The sequence below is a fragment of the Zosterops lateralis genome (genome assembly GCF_965231275.1).
Source record: "Zosterops lateralis genome assembly, chromosome: Z".
NCBI lineage: Eukaryota > Metazoa > Chordata > Aves > Passeriformes > Zosteropidae > Zosterops > Zosterops lateralis.
Window position 1 is genome coordinate 20,159,392 of NC_139800.1, and position 17,283 is coordinate 20,176,674.

The 17,283-nt window shown below is 42.6% G+C and overlaps 1 protein-coding gene across 1 annotated transcript in view; it reads left to right on the forward strand.

The window, feature by feature from the left end:
* The first annotated feature begins 2,341 nt into the window (after positions 1-2,341).
* Positions 2,342-17,283, forward strand: part of PDZD2 (PDZ domain containing 2) — a 136,125-nt gene continuing 121,183 nt past the window's right edge. The window contains exon 1 of the mRNA XM_083884178.1: positions 2,342-2,835. Within this exon, the coding sequence (XP_083740304.1) occupies positions 2,357-2,835 (479 nt within the window). The 5' untranslated portion in view covers positions 2,342-2,356. The remainder of the gene's footprint in view (positions 2,836-17,283) is intronic.

Here is a 17,283-nt window from a genome sequence, read left to right on the forward strand (position 1 = left end):
TGAGATGCTATTGTGTCTGTGCCTTTTAAGCACAAAATATTGTTTCTTCGAGAAACTACAGCTCACCTTGATTTCTTTTTCCTTTAAACTCTTCTCCATGAATTCTCTTCTAGCAGCTTTTTTTAATGTACTGAAGCCAGACAATTCTGTTTTGCTGTTCCCTTGATTTTACAGGCATTCTTACATGAGTTTCTTTCCACCTTCTTACCTGCAACACATCTCTCTGTGGAGGCACTTCCCTGCTGATTACTTGACCCCATCCATTATGTGAGAATGTTGCTCTGAAGGCATCAGGACTTTCTATCTCCTACTGCTTTCCTTTCCTAGCACATATCTCATGCTTCTTACTTTTCCATTACCATTGAGTCAGCTGTTATCAGGTTCTCAGTTTAGGGTTTGTTGTGCCCTTCCCTGTTTTTATTTTGTTTTGTGCTTTCTGCCTTTATTATTAACCAGATAACTTAGCAGTTCTTCCTCCCCCTGTGTTCTGGACCTCAGAGCAAAAATATACTTCATCCTCAGTATGCCAAGAGAATCTGTCTCTACTTTTTCTTTGTTGGTCCACATATAAGCTATGCATTTTTAGATCAATATTCCAGACCTAGGTCTTACTACAGCAAGTTCCAGTTATGTCAATTAAAACATTGCTTTTGTTTTAAATATGAGATCTTAAAGAAGACTTAAGTTCTGTGTTAAAAAACCCCACATATTCACCACTGTTGCAGTAGGTATCTAAAATATTAAGAGGATTTAACATTATCTCCTGGTCAGTCTGTGTCTGTATTACCACCTCTTGTTTGATGATAATCACCTCTTGCCTGGGCAGTTTCTGTCTTTATTCTTCTCCTTTTCTTCGCTGTTTTTCCTACCCAGAGCCTATCTCAGAAGACCCTCTCACTAAGCAACGGGTGAGTTCCTCCTTTCCCAAGCTGATGTCTATTCCTGTTGTGTAACATCAGACTCTTGGTGAAAGTGCTGGTGTCCTCCTGTACGAGCATCAGATGTGGCCCTGATCTGTTGTTGTCCCTGTCTGAGCTTTCTTGGGGTCACTCCTGTCCATCTAGGTAGTGCCCCACAGCCAGGGAGGTGGAGAACTTTGGATACAGCTTCTGGGCAGCAGGATTTTGCAAGAGCCTCCCTCTATACGAATTCTTTCGGGGTTAAAAGTTCTTTTTACAGCTTTTCTACTTAACACAAGCCTTTCATACATATCTGCAAGAGCACACCTGCAAGCTGCTGGCTCAAACCTGCTGCTTTCCTCGGCTTGCCTGGTGCACAGCTCACTGAGCAGCATCCACTGCTAGAAAATAAAGCCCTGAAAGAGTCCAGTCAACCAGACTTGACTTGTGTCAGGGTTTTTCTTGTTTCATAGATACTAATGATCCTGGCAAAAACCCCCTCGCATCTTGCCCTGTTGCCTGCTAACCCCTGGCTCCCACTGCTTCCTGGCTGTCTGTGTGCCTCCCTCTCCAAACTGCAGGAAACTAGGGAATCCACCTGCCCTACTCTTTTCCCAGGAAACTGGATAGTCACTTCCCTTAGATGCCTTACCCACAAGGTGGCTGTGAGCCACTCCTGCCACAAAGGGAGGGACCCCATTGGTGTCCTCACCCTTCGTGTTTGCCCATCCCTCGTGCGGCTTGGTGGGAGCTAGGTCCGGGAGGGGACCGGGTCAAGCCTATTCCAGCCCCAAATCACTGGAATGGACGGTAGAGCCGTCAGCTTCAGTCGCTGGTGAGGCCGGTGCCCCTCCAGGGGCCTTGGAGCGGGTTTGGCAGGAATGCCTCCTCCGCTTCGGGGAGAGCCCTGGAGCTGCGGCAGGAGCATCCCCTGGCCCTGCAATCCGCGTTTCCCCCGAAGGTCAAGAGCTGATGGTGACCTTTTATTCCCTTGCTGAGGAGAGCAGCTGGTGCCCTCAAGTGGCAAAGCGCAGGAGAGCGGCCGGGCCGTGCCAGCCGGCCTGGGCCCGCCTGCAGCGCTCCTGGCAATTCTAACCACGCTGTTTTGCCCTTGCAGGACGAGGCGCTGTGGTGACCGTGGTGGGAAGGACGCTTTGTTCCCGACGGAGCGGGGACACCGGCGGCAGGCGGACCTGGACAGCCACAGAGGCTCGCAAACTCGACCTACCACCTGTTCCTAGGGCCGGGTGTACCGCCTTGACACCAAACATCCTTCCTTGACTGTGTTCTTGGTCAGCTGGAACACCCCGAAGAACTCCGTGGGGCTAGATGGAGCTTGCTTTGTACCTGCAGCCCCACTCCAGCATGTCCCCAGGGGCCGCGGGGGGCCACGGCGGACGGCCAGGGAGCCGACTGGGGCCGGGGCTGCTGCCGTGAGGGGATGCCCAGGGACAGCGATGCCCATCACACAGGACAACGCGGGAGTCTTCCTCCCCCTCCTGTGCCAGTGGCTGCAGAACAGTCGGCGGGAGGGGGCCGAGGGAGCCGAGCAGCAGCTCTGCCGCTCGGCCGTCCAGAAGCTGAGCGAGTACATCCAGCTCAACTTTTCCGTGGACGAGAGCAACCTGCAGCCAGGGAGCTGTGGGGCTTTGGATACGGAGATCTGCACCATGTACCTGGCCCAAGAGATGAGGAAAAATGAGGTCCTGGGCTTGAGCTTTGGGAATATCCCTGCTCTAGGGGACTATGGGGAGAAGCGTCGGGGAGGAAAGAAGAGGAAGGCGCCTAAGGGGCCCGTGCTCGATGTCGGGTGCATCTGGGTGACAGACTTGAAGAAGAACAGCCCGGCCGGGAAGTGCGGGAGAGTGCGCCTGAAGGACGAGATCCTTTCTCTGAACGGACAGCTGATGGTCGGTGTGGATGTCACCGGAGCAAGGTAAGGGTGGAAGAGCTGCCAGCAGCAGCTGCCTCTGGTGCCACACGGTGCAAGTCACAGGTGATATTGATGGAAGTCTAGGAGCAGACTTTTTGACCTTTGTTTTCCAGCCCCTGAGAGAGCCCTGGGTTTGTTCTTAAGGTCTTGTAGAAAATAAGTAACAAAAGCAAGTTAATTGATAATTAGCCAACATGTGCTACTTGCACACTGGAAAATAATCAGGGGTCACTGGGTCAAAAAATTATATGTCATAATCACCAAAGGGGCTGCACTAAAACACGACCCGTCCTAGGTTTGTATAAAACTGCTTCCTTAAGCAAAAATGAAAACATAGATGCAGCAGCTCTGGAAGATATTTTTACAGGTGCTTCTTATTTTTGTTGAATTATTTCAGTTGAGGGAAGCGTTTTTGACAGCTAAATGTTGTCTGAGACTTTCTCAAAGCAAGACATTTTTGTGTTTTCCAGTTTGGAACAACTTCATTTTAATAAATTCTCTTTGATTATGATCCATTTGCTCTCTTCTGATGTCTCCTGACCCAGAAAACTTGAAATCTTTAAGAGTTCAAATCAAAAATTAAGATTCTTGCATTGATACAGATTATTCTTGTGGTGTTTTTTTAAATTCAGCCATTCCATGCTGCGAAATCAGTTATTGTCCCACTTTTGCTCTTTGTGGGCTGGTAGACTTTCTCACATTACCCTTTGCAAAGGCAAAAACCTTTCTCTGCTGTAGATGAGGAGGTAAAGGTTGATTCATACCTGAGGTTACAATGTACCTGAAGGCATGAAATCCTCCCCCTCTTGCCAAAAGGGAACTTATTTTGGGGATGGATACTTTTGGAAACCAAGTCCTAGTGAAGTGATCGCAACTGGCAGTGAACGTGGCAGAAGTCTGGGCTGACCATAACTCCCAATTCTGGCATGTGGCAGAATAAAAGCAGTGACTCCTCAATGAGTGAGTGCTGGGCAGCTCAATCTCATATGGTTTTACAAGTATGAAAACAACCCTGTGTAATTCCTAGCTTGTATTGTGGCAATATCAACCAGTGGCACCTCCAAATTTGAGAGTGTTTATGGCAAAAGGCAGTTAGTTTGCTGATTCCCCTTTGTCAGATGTCACTGTTTCTAAATACAAGGGAATTTATTGCAGTGGGCAGCAATATTATCTCATTAATAATGCAAAAGGAGAGATAATAGCCAATGAAGATGAAAATATTTGGATATCTGTACTTTTTGGCCTGTCCCTGAAGGCTTAATTTAGGGCTTGTTCCTTTTGGAAAGCTCTGTTATGAAACTAACAAGCTGTGACTCCAGCTAATAGGAACCAAGTGCTCCATTTTCCTTAGTTTTTTTGACCAGAAGGCAGAGTTTTGGTAGTGTGGGGCCAGTGTTGTTCTTAAATCCTGTTTTAGAATATTATACATCCAATTTTAGGCCAAAATTTAGAATGCTTCTTAGTCAAAACCTGTTTTATTTTCAGCATCCAAAACATCCTCACCTAACTTACTGTTGACCACTATTTGACAAGGGTGATGTTGATGGATGACCTTGGGACCTTGAGTTTGGGACCTTGAGGATGCTCCCAGTTTGGAGAGCTGGCTTTTGCCTGTCAGGGAGCCGCTGCCAGCTCCAGCCCCATGTTCCCATATTATTCACCTGGAGTGCTTGAGGATGATTTGAGAGTCTTTCAGTAGCTTTCTCCATAGGGGTGCTCTGAAATGACACAATTCTGTCTAGCTTTATAATAGGTTGAAAGGCAACATCAACTTACCTTCTGGAAAGACTGCTTCCAAGAAGAAGCTTTCCTAGAGCAATTCCATATTTCTGCTATGGTGGAAGTAGCAGAGACCTTTTCCCCTTGGTTTTTCAAGGTGTTGTTGGGGCACACTAAATAGTAGTTCTGACTCCCTTTCTGACTGCCTAATTATTCTCTGGCTGAGTGAGAAACACTTCTAGGTTGATACAAGGGGCTGTGGGTGCTCTGATTTGTGGTGTGACTTACTTAGTGGAGCCTGCACATGGTCAGTGAAAGTAAAATACTGCCTTAGCTCCTGCAGCACCAGGCTGGATTGGGCAAGCAAAATAACTTCTTATGTGTTTATTTCACACCTGCCAAGTGTTCCAGGGCAGCCCCATCTTGCATAATGAAGAAGTTTTTCACACTGATAAAGGGAATCTTCTACAGTGATCACACTGATATAGGGAATCTTCTGATTTATTCCCTTAACAGTGGAGGATTTGGCATGGGGTCTCACAGCTCTGCCATTTCCCACCTCTGCAGCAGGGTTTGCAGAGGTGTTCTCACTTACCTTGGGCTTTGTGTAACCTCAGCTCTAGTTCCAAAATGCTATCCAAACCCTTCCTGTTATAAGGGGCTAAACCAATACACCAGAAAACTAGAGGGAGGAGAGGGCACACAGTCCCTTCTGCTGGCTGTCCTATGGATGTGGTCAGCCTCTAGAGGATGCAGGGGTAGATGACTGGAGCTGGAACAGATTGGGCAGCCCTGGACAGACAGGGCTGTTTTGGCATCTGCCTGGTATGCCTAAGAGGTCCTCATGTCTTGGAGTAATGATGGGGTCAGACACAGTAAGAGAGCACAACACTTACTGGAGGAGCTGTGAGTACCAGTCATCTGTCTCTCCTTGCTAGGAAAGCTGAGTGTGACTTCTTTAAAGAAAAGGTATGTATTTAAATTCTACCTGATTTCCATGTAAACGGCAGAGATGGGTTGATTATTGCTGAACTTGTGTCTTTTATTCTTTTTTTTTTCTGCTTTCTTTCCATTTAGAGAAACATTATGCAGTAATAAAATCATCAAAGCTCTTTGCTTAACAGGGTATTATTACATTAGAGAGGAATAATGTAGGTGGTGTCATTTTTGGTTATGTTAGTAACTGAGGGAAAATTATTACTCTCTTTAGAGTTAGCAAATTGTGTGTGTCTATCAAACACAATTGCAGGGAAATGAGCTGTATTGGAATACTGAACAAAGGTTAGTCAAAACTCTGCCTATTTATTTATCTTTTGTCTATACAACTGTATCTCCAAAATATGTGGGTTATGTTCTCCCAGACAACAACTTCCTATGTATTTTGGATCTACTCTACTCATTTTGGGCTATTACTCACTTATTGGAGGGAGGCTATTAGTATTTCTGCAGAGGACAGATGAATCCTTCATTTCCTGAACATAACTGAATGGGGCTTCATTGAGCAAGTCCTGGGAGCATTGCAAAAAAAAAAAAAAAAAAAAAAATTATCATGAATATAATTCAGTTTGAAATATATGATTATGAATTTCATCAAGCATAGCTGAGATGCTTGGACAAAGCTACTGTATACATTTAATCTTTAAAATCAGTGCTAAATAGATTCCCAAATTCATTCTTGAAAAAAGCAGAGTATGATACATTACCAGTGATGACACTGTGGTAGAAACATGAGGTATTATTATAATTTAATTGAGAAAATCCAACCACTCCTTCAAAATATCATCTTTCTCATTACCAAAAATTACCAAGAATTGCCTTATGTGGGAATACAGTCAGAGAAGTGGCTGGCTTCTTTTTAACCTACAAACTGGAGTTGCTTCCAAAAAAATGAAGAAAGAAATGTTTTGATAGCCATACCTTTGCACAGTGCTTTCTTAGTCTCTCCTCTTCAGCCAGTGCCCTGGGGGGAGTTGCTAAGACTCCTTCTCAGAATAGATATGGCATGCCAAATTTCAGCGAAATCAGTTTATTTTCAAAGATACTGAGAAAGACCTTCAGGAATCAGGTCTGCAATTGAGAGGGAGCTTCAAGTGCCACTATGGAAGGCAAGGCTTTTACTTTACCTGAAGCTGAGGGTTTTCAGTAGAGCCAAGGTCTTTCCTGAATTGCTTGCTGCTATTGCACATCTTATGTTCATGCCTCTAGGACAGCTGGAACTATGAAGGTAAAGTCCTGCTCCTCCTCACAGGTCAATGCCATTAGCAGGTGTGTGATATATGGACATTCTAAGCATAGTCCTACCTCTTTGTAAGTGCTAGCAGCTAATTACAAAGGACAATTCAAAGTGTCCAACAAAATTACAGGTCTCAAAATGTGCATAGCACTTAGTGGTGCCTGCTGTAGCAGTCATTAACAGTCCTGGGCTCTGCTGGGTGAAGTCTTGACGTTCTTTGTCAAAAAAAGGGTTTTTGCTGGTGCTGGAAAAAAATCATGCAGTTCCTGGCTGTAATTAGGGACAGATTCTGCCCTGAACAGGGGTCTTCATGAGGGCAATCTTCTTTGTTCTCTTGTCATGAGGCCTGCAGACAAGGAGCAGGCCTGTACCTGCACAGCATTGCATCATGGGGCTGGGAGCGGTGAAATCTTTGCTGTGTCTGAGAACTACTCAAAAATCTGAGTGTGATTTAAAAACTTTTTTTTTCTGAAGAGCACAACTTTCAAGGCACTTTTTTATTAAGATCCCCTTTCCTCAGAGGTTTGAATGGAATTATTCTTTAAAAATAAGCAGCTTTGCTTCTGCAATAGAAATATGTTCTTGCTGGGAGAAGCATCCTTCTACAAATGTGGTTACTCTTTGATATTCAAGTTGCTCCAGTTTTGCATTTTCCATGGGCAGTGCTTCCTGCTATGCCATGCTGAGGCACTGTCACTGCCTCAGGAGGCTGGCTGTCCTTGCCATGACACTTTGTCCTTGTCCTGGCAGCTGCAGTTCCAGCTGTCTCTGGAACATCTGCAAGATTTTGTTGCACTGTGCTACTCACGAGTTTCTTCAGAATGCATCCTTGTGCTCCTACTGATGTGTGGGCATAGGATATTGTGTGAACCAGGATCAAGGGGTGCTCTGCCTCAGCACATCAGCTGCAGTCCCCAGGCCACATTTTGGGTGCCAAATCCATTCCTTAGTAGGGTTGGGGGTGTATGAATACCTGTGTTACAGTGAAAGGAGGTGGTTCAGGGCTCTCTGCCTATGATGGGATTGTGTTTCATTGAAGTTTTGGGGGATTTATCTTCCTGGCAGTGCAATCTCCTTTATACATCCTTTTTATTACAGAAAAATCACCCCAAGAAAGCCATCATTGGTCATCACAGAAAGCTTTGTCTCACAGCACCCCCACCTCCCAGGCATGTCAGATTGCATGGATTGATTGCTCTGCTTTACTGTGTTTCCTCACCTCCTTCCTAAAGCAAAAGTGCTGCCAGCACAAAGTGCTGCTCAGTATAAGCAGCTGCTTTTCCTGGTGTTAGTAGGGCCTTCTCTTGGTTATGTCCACAAGAAAATATTTTTGTTTTAATAGGAAAAATAATGGAAATTTATCCTGTCCCTTTGCCCTTGGCCAAGGGGCATACATTTCTGTGGGAGCTCCTTGTTAAAATATTAACAGCACTGACTACACAGTGAAAAACAAATACAGTGGTCCTGGAGACTACAGCCTCCAAATGCAGTCTCAGGGAATACAGTTCTCATAACTGACCTAAAAAATACCCCCAACCTGTTGTGGAATTGCATTAGTTTTCTTTTTTTATATAATATTACCGATCTTCGTGCTGCTAAGCGATGGATCAGGGTACAGAGGTTGAGACCTGGAGCTTGTTATCATGGGCAAGGATGAGAAGTCTGTGCTGACGTGCCCTCCAAGCTGTCTGGTGCACAAGTCCTGAGGATGAAAAACAAGCAGAACATAGGGATTTTGGCTGAGGTTCTCTCAACCAGTAGAGCTGCTGTGAGCTGGGATACAGTAAATGTGTGCTGAACCTGTACAAAATGAGAGAAAGCATATGGATGTCTAACATTTGCAAGGCACAGGCTGAGTCTCACTATGCTCCTGAAGTCTGGAGCATGCAGTCCCCTCTGAAACATGGCTGCTGTATTTTTCACTGATAGTGGATATAAATCCCCTACTTGATAGTGGATATAAATTCCTCCCTCTCCCCTCCCTTAAAATATAGCAGGACTAAGAAACTAAGACAGAGATGTTTTTCTTCCCTTCTTTTATGTTTCCTGGAAGGTATGAGCAGACTTAGCCACACGTGTTGAGAAATAAATTGCTCTGAAGAAATGAGATTTATTCCAAATCCTCTCTTAAGAGCCAAAGTCTTAAACAGAAGGTCACTAATCCCCAGACTCAGCAGAGATCATTTAACTGGTTTGTCCTCTTCGCTTTATTAATCTGAGCTTGTGTTCACTCAGTTTCCCCTCCTCGCCCTCTGGTTCTTGCTGTCCCTCTCAATGTCCCCATGCCAAGGCTCTGTGGAGGCACAGCTCATTCCCTTGTAGCAATGGCCATTAGCAACATCCTCAGCAGACTTTCTGAACTCCTCATCTGCCTTAAATTTGCATCTTACTTATCTTCTTGCTCAAATGAGTTTTATCTAAACTCCATAAAAAATGATGGAAAGACTTCCACTGATTTAAATAGCTCACATCCTCTATGTGTTTGCATGTTCGTCCAAAAGTTAGGGATCAATATGCCTGTCATTGCCTTCTACATAGTGTCAGCACTGAACAACAGTGCTGGCCTCTCTCTAGAAATTGTGATTCCCCAGAAGCATACATGTAACTAGGGAACATCCTCAGGGTCATCTGCCAAAATTGCTCCCAGCCCTGCCTCTGCACGATTGCTTTTCAGAGGCATTGCATTGCCTTGAAAAGACTTGGACAGAGGTTGGTGGTGTTGCCTTAGGAGGTGTAAAAACTTCAGGGGTTATAAAGAGTTGTGGTGGGGTTTTGTTTTTTTTTTTTTTTTTTTTTTTTTTTTTTTTTTTTTTTTTTTTTTTTTTGTGCTTTGTTTTTGTTTTAATGAGCTGTGAAATTTCTGATTAGAAATCTGTAGCTTGATGCCCAATGTATTGCTGTGCCTCTCCATGCTGTTCAGACCATGCTGTAATTACAAGAGAACAAGCTCAGTGTTTGGGAGGGAGCTTTGCCCTCTCTGCTCTTCCCTCCCTGTTCATCCACTGTGGGAACAACCTGTTTTGGTGAGTCAGCCTTGTGCCTTGTCATTTACCCTGGTACCAAAGTGCCAGCGGGATCCCTTTTACATCCTGAGGGGGATTTTCAGCCTGACACACAGCAAGCATCCCATGCTCTCAGGTCATCTGGAAGTAAAGTCAGGGCGCAGCAGAACTCAGCTAATTGGCAAACTGCTGGAATGTGCAAAATAAGAGTCACTTTTTTCCACCATTCAGCCAAGTAACAGGTGAGGCCTTCAGCCACAGCATCAGTTATTTTCACATCCTCTCCAGCAGTGCATTTGCTCGCACAGAACAGCATTTTAGCCATCAATAATTAAAAATACAGATGTTCAAAGACACAAGCAGGGAATGTTCTGTGCCCATTATTCCAACTCTTTCTATAATGCTTGTGCCCTACACACCAGTTTACCATGTGCAGTCATTCACAGCATCTTCTAAACTGTAAATGTGACTTTCTCTTCATATTCTGGGAGCCTGCACAAAGCAGGCTGAGTCATTTCCTTGAGACAGAAGCTCTGAGCTGCTGCAAGAGGAGGAAGTGGCTGAAGCCAGGTTACTGAGTGGCAGTGAGAACTGTGGGAGGTTGTTCTTTTCCACCTGTACTGACAGATGTGCCATGAGCCCTGGAAAAGCACAACTTCTCCAATCCTCATTCAAATATTTTTTTTCTTACAGCACTGGGGTAAGTGAACAGCATTCTCATTCTTAGATATGTTTTGGGGCTGCTCTGCAAGCAGGCCATGATCATACCTTCTTGCCAACCTCTGGGTGTGATGGTTGCTGTCCTGGAAGATGGACTAGAACTGAACCGTGACCCTCCAGAGCTAAAAGCATTAATGGTGGTGTCAGCTTAAAACCCACTTATCCCCTGTCACTGGGAATCTGACCCAGACTGGAAAGGACAGGAGCAGAGAGGGTTGAAAATTGCTGAACAGTAGATAGTTCTACAGTCAGACGCTCAACATCAGCCTCAGAGATATGGTTTGTCAGCATGAACCTGACATCTATGGACATAAGTAACAGGATAAATACAATAAACATAGATGAGATCAGCAAAGAGACAGGTATACGATCACAGAGACAGCTGTGGCAGTGGATGGCTTTTGGGATGGGATTTTTTTAAACATGGAAAACTCATTGCTTTTTGTAATTGATGTGACATTTGCCTCCAGCTCCAAGCAGTATCACATGCTCCTTAAAACTTATTTTTCTGTCTTTTTTTTATCAGATGTGGGCTAAGAGGAGAACGGGATATATATCAACCACAGGCTCTGCAGTATTGCTCACTGTACTTGCTTTTTTCTCTGGGTAAAATGTATGATGGTCAGCAAGATCACCTGAGCCTCCAAAGGAAAACATGTTTAACAGACAAGTAAGAGGGGAAAAAAGAAGTTGATGAGCACTGACACAAGATTTGGGGCAGTTCAAGAATACTTGTACCTTCCAAAACAGGGCAAGAGTAAGGCAAATGGTGATTATTAGCAGCAAACTTCACCCCAGAGCATCCAAGACTCATCCAGCTGAGGCCTCTCTTACAAGAATGTGAGAAACTAAAGGTAGATGGAAAACTGATTCAGTCTTCTTTAAAATAAAATAGAATTGTTGAAACGTGACTGAAAGAGATTACTGTTTCAGCTGATGCCTAAGACTCATTTCTATTGTTTAAAAAGGTCTGATTTTAACTCTTCTCCTTAGTAGGTACTATAGATAATTGGATGATCTTCAAAAAAAACCCCAAAAAATCACCAGCTGACAAAATAAATGATTGATTAATATAGTAATGACTTTGACTTGTGTTTCCTACACCATTACTTGATCACTGGAATAGGTTCAGCCTAGCAGGGTAACAATTTGCTGAAACAAAAGTCAGGGAAATTTTCCTTTCCATCCTCCTACACTTTGACCAGCATCTTGTTTTGCCATCACAACTAAAGAATTACTAAGTGCTTACCAATTTTTCATAGCCTGGGCTATTTTTGTTCTGGTAGCAAAGAGAAAAACACAGACATGTGGTAACCAGTAAACTGTGGTACCATCTATCTGAATACAGAGCCCTAGGTTAGAGGTTGGGGAATTCTGTCTTGAAAACTCATGGATGACAAATGGAGCCAAACCAGTGTGTGATGTTCTCACTGAAAATGGTTTCTAACAAACATTAATTGTTCTGCTGAAAACAGCATTTCATGTTTTCATCTGTGGAGAGTTCTGCAAAAAGAGATTTTTCTCGGTTTCCTCTAGAGGGCAATGTCATATAAATATTTAAAACGATTGCTGGGTTCTGTCAACCGGGAATTTTAGCCTGTCTTATCTAGAAATTTGCAAGACAGCAGTGAAAATTGTTTCTTTACATGCTTTTAAAATGTGTATATACGTAATATAATCTGATTCTCGGGTTTGTAGAATGCAGTAACTAATCCCTTTAAGAAGCAAGAAATATGTTCTGCATTTTGGGTAGATCTGGCTATTCTGGAATGTGAAGAGGGAATGCTGATGAAGACCTGTCTCTCTTTTCTACCTGTGCAGCTTCAAGGACTTCTAGCCGCCCCTTATGTGACAATTGTTAAAAAGATTATAATCCAGTCCTCTAAGAATGAAGTTACCAGTTTTTGTAGTTTATGTTGGTAGCTAGAACTTCAAAGCAGAGGATAAATCTAAATACCAAGTCTAAATGGTTTATAAGACCTAGGAAATAGAAAGGTATTGTATTATTATTTATTTCTTCAAGAATTTATGCATATATTCTGGGTTCATTAACTGTATTGCTTGTTTGATGGATGTTAGTAACAGCACAATTTTCAAATTATTTGTCCATATAAACAGCTGCTAAAATTAAATCAAAGGTGGTCACTCTGGACCTTAGTAATTTAATTTAAGGGATATTTTTAGTCACTGTAGTGTAAAAATGGTAACTATAGATAAAGGCTATTTTGTTTTCCTTAAAGCTCAGGTTTAGGATTTGCAACACATTTCCATGTGCATTAATTTGTTTTTTATCACCTGTATCATTATCTTTTTTCCTTCTCCCAAACAGACATTAGTAAAAGAAAAAATTACTCTTGACATTGCAACATGAAAATGACTTTAGGGAAATCCTGTTACAGTTTTGACTCCTTTCCTCTCCTGATGGCCACAAGCCATTTAGAGATTCATCATAACAGCCTTATTGGACTATCTTGCAAATCCCATACATTTCCTGAATTCGTGAGTTAACATTCTTGATAAAATATTTTATCCAAAATAGTAGCAGGCAATCTACAGTTATCAGGTTCTATTAATGAATAAATCTGTTAGTTTGTTTTTTCCCCAAACAGGAAACACAATTAATTGAAGTAAAACACTTATGCCCCAAAGTCTTTTATTTTAAAAACAATGGCCTGTGAATAAAATGCAGTAGTTGCATTGACTTCAAAGGCAGCAGGCATTAGGTAGCAAAGCAAGATTTGCCATCTACTCTTGAGTAATAGCAACTCCAAGAAAAATCTGAGGTCTTCTGTAGGTTTTAAAAGCTTAAATAGGTGAGAATTGCTTTTTAATTATTGCTACTGGCCGGGCAGGACTTTTTCTTAAACTCTGCCTTAACAGAAGTGTGATAAGCAGTTTGCAAATGTTAAGTTCCTGGGAAAAATTTTTAGAGACCCTAGAGGAAACTAAATATTCTTAGTTTCATTTTTCCTACTGCATGAGAAATTTCGTGTTTGAACCTTATATTCATCACCACCTTCATTTAGGGCTTGTGTTTAGATCTCACTCTAAATTAGCTGACAGCTTAATGCTTAATCACAGGGGGATTATTCCTTGCCTGCCTGACTGGAAGGAGCTATGTTTGGGGCTGTAGGTGTGTGGGGGAGGTAGGTTCATCCTGGGCTGGGATCTCTGTTTGTGGATAGCCCAGGGAATGTCATGCCTGCATGGCTGCAGGTACTGAAGGAACCACCGAGGCTCACAGCTTCATCTTCTCCTCGCCCTCTCTGCCTTCCTTGCTGGTGGGCTCTGCAGTGCAGCTCTCTTGCTGCCATGCCTGACATCTCTGACAATTCCATAACACCGTGGGCTTCACTGGAATGCCTTCCCACTCCAATTTGCCTTCCAAATTTGCATATCTGTCCCAGCAATACACTAAATAGCCTGCTCCCTGATCTGGTTTTCTATTATGGCCTGCATTTGGAAAGTAAGTGGTATATACAGCAGAGCAGGAAATTATTTAGTAATCCAGTTTCATCAGGATGAACTACGTGGTTAAAATAAATCAGATTTCAGTAGTCCATCAGTTATGCTGTGGAGAAAGATATAATAGTTAAAAAAGGTGTACAGATGCCAAATGGAGTAGAAGTTAATGGCTGGTGTGTGGAATTCTAAATCAACAAGGGTTTACAGGGCTCTGCCTTTAAAAGGACTCTATATTAAATAGTGGATGAGAAAGTGGAATATCTGTGCTTTATAAGAATGACTTTTTGTGGCTTAAATGCTTTCTCTGATGACCTGAAAAACAAATTATAAACTGTGGAAATTAATTTAGGGAGCATCATCATTAAGAAAAGAAATCATGCACATTAGAAAAGTAAACATCTCTCTTCAGACAGGTAGATTTCAGATGAGATTCAAAACAAAAGAGGTAAATGATGACTAGAAAAAAATTAGGATGGAAGAAGGAACTTAGAAATTCATTAATCCTGGCTGGATGAATAATAATCAGAAGTGTTTTGTCTAATATGTAATTAAATTAGATATCATTATCTGTTAAAACCATTCAGCCAGCTCTAATAACCAAGGAAACCAATCCTGAGTCCAGGTGTTAGCTCCCACACTTGCTGAGGTTTTCCCGGCCTGAGGGATATTCTCTCATTTAATGATAGTATCAATAATAGTATTAAAGAATGTGAAAGTAATAGTCTCCCTTTTTATATAATCTTCAACATGCAGAGCAGCACACCTAGGACCCACTGTCCATGTCCTACATCAGGGGAATCATGCGTGACTTTGCGAAGCCAAGTCAAGATCTCCTCTAGATTAAAAAATGTCATATACCGTGCTATATATGGAGTCATAAGCTGGTGTAAGAATCCGGCACGAACCCAATGTAAAGAACTAGTTTAAATTCTATGTAAAGTTTTGACTTCTTCACATTTTAGTGGCATTTGCTATTTGCTTGTAGCTCATGCTGCTCTCTACAGTAAGCCTGTGCTGGTTCTGCCTTTGCCTTCCATTTCTCTTCCACATACTTCTATTTTAAATCATTGACTTGTAAGTTATGTTTTCATAAACTGTGTATGGCTTAGAGCTACATATCTACCTCCTGTCAGGGCCTTACAGCCTAATGGATAGCATGTGTGGACTTGAGAAATGTTAGGTCCTGGTCAAGCCTTTTCCCCACGCTGTGAACAAGTCACAGCCCCGGTGACAGGGAGGTGATGACAGAAGCTCACTTTCTACAGGTGCTTGAGGTCTTGCGGGAAAAAGCACTTTACTAAATGCTTATTTTTATGGCAGAGTGTTTCTTTCCAGGTACTTGCTTGTCTGGTGCATGGTTAAAAAGTCAGAGTACCTTCATAAGGGCTGAAATTCTTTGAAATACCTGTTTCTGCAGAAGCACATTTGAGCAACACAAATAAGCTCTAGCTTAGGAGAAACCTGCCTGGTTATGAATTTAGCTATTATCCAGTCTTCCCAAGTGTCTCCAAGAGGCATCAGTGTACAAGAGTGAGACTTATTACCTGTAGAGTTTCCTAGAATAATGACAGAATGGAAAAACTGAATTCTGTTTTTCCTAGGCCTTGAAGCCAAAACCGTGTCCTTTCCTGTGCCTAGTTCTTGTTTTGTGGGGAAAAAAAAAATCCAAAAACAAAACCAAAAAATCCCCTCAGCCTTGTTTTTGTCGTGGTGATCTAGCCAACACACAGCTGAATTCTGATTTCCAGATACAGTATGTGAGATTTGTGGTGAATAGAGAAGGTCCAAAGCCAAGCCTGCTGGAGCTGCCAGTTCTCTGGTTGGAGTGCTTACTCCAGTTTATAAAATTTTGCATATTATACCTTACTGGGTTATCTTTTAGACCTGAAACAGTGAAAAAGTCTCACAGGGCTAAAGGCTTTGGATGGGGGTTTATTAAGAAAAAGGCGCCACTTTATTGCTTTATTGGGGAAATAAAGATTAAATAGTTTCCTATTTAACACAACACTTACTTTGTGAGAACTTCCTTGCAAGTATGAACAGGCTAACTGGGAAGCTGAGGAGGAGCCAGTATCAATAATAAGCGTGTGAGAAAGAGAAAAACAGGATTAAATACAATTATATAAATTCATTGCATGGCAGACACATACTGGGAGCAGCCTGGTAATGCACGGGCCATTCCCCTAATTCAGCTCCCAAACTTTACTTTCTCTTATGGTCACTTCACACATCCCCCTTGCTTTGTGATCCCCAGTTTTTCAGTCAAGGGATATGTGCAGGAGTGGTGTGGGAGTTTCAGCTGCAGACACAGAGGAGGTTGGTATGTAATCCATGATACACTGCTTCTTGGGTTCCCCCAGGCTCCTTTTCTGAGCACTGACTTGCATGGAGCGGGTGCATGGAATGAGACAAAAACGTGAATGTGAGGTTAAGGTGAGAGTTTCTTTTTTGGTCACGTTTTGCCATGTGCTCTTTCAGCAGCATTCATCAAACTAGTCTGGAAATTTTGTCTTGGAGAAATAGCTTGATTGAATATACAAGTTTTTAGCATTGCTCTTACTTTTCCCCAGGTTGTCTGCATATGGGAACTTTTAACCTTTAGATTGTGCCAATTGATCAAAATGTTCCTGTGTCACTACTAAAGCTTGATTTTTTTTTTCCCTTTCAATTGATGGCAAAATCTCCTCCTGACTTAGAAGGAAGGCTTGGAACCTTACCGAATGAAAACCTGAAGCCAAAGAAGAGCATTTGTTGTTTGGAATACCCCTTATTTCTTAGTACAATCAAAAAGCTAACTGTTTTTCATCCCTTGTAAAATGATTACATATTCATTGAGAGGGAAGGAGGTGAATCCCAAGCATTAGGAGATAGAGGAGCAGTTCCTGATTTTCATATGTGTAAGCATTATGGCAAGGCAGATTGATTAACTGAAGAGTTGACTCTTGGTTTATGACCATGTAAAAGGAGAATTGAAACTGCAGGATGTGTTCTCAAATACAGTCAGCTACCACAGATTGATCTAAAAGAAAACATCACACCTTAAAAAAAAAAAAAAAAAAGAAGAAAAAGCTAAGGACCAGTCATAAATCTTCCAACAAGATTAAGAGATAGCCTAGGGAAAGATCCAAACGGGATCAGAAATCAGAGAAGGATCCTGACCATGGAGCCCATAGGCACAGTGTCTGAGATGTGCAATCAGTACCAGATGCTGCTGATACATAATGTGGATCTTGTAACAAAGAAATGCTGGACCCATTAAACCCAAGCAGGAAGCCTTGCAGATTAAATTTGTATTAGTTGGAGCCTGTAGAT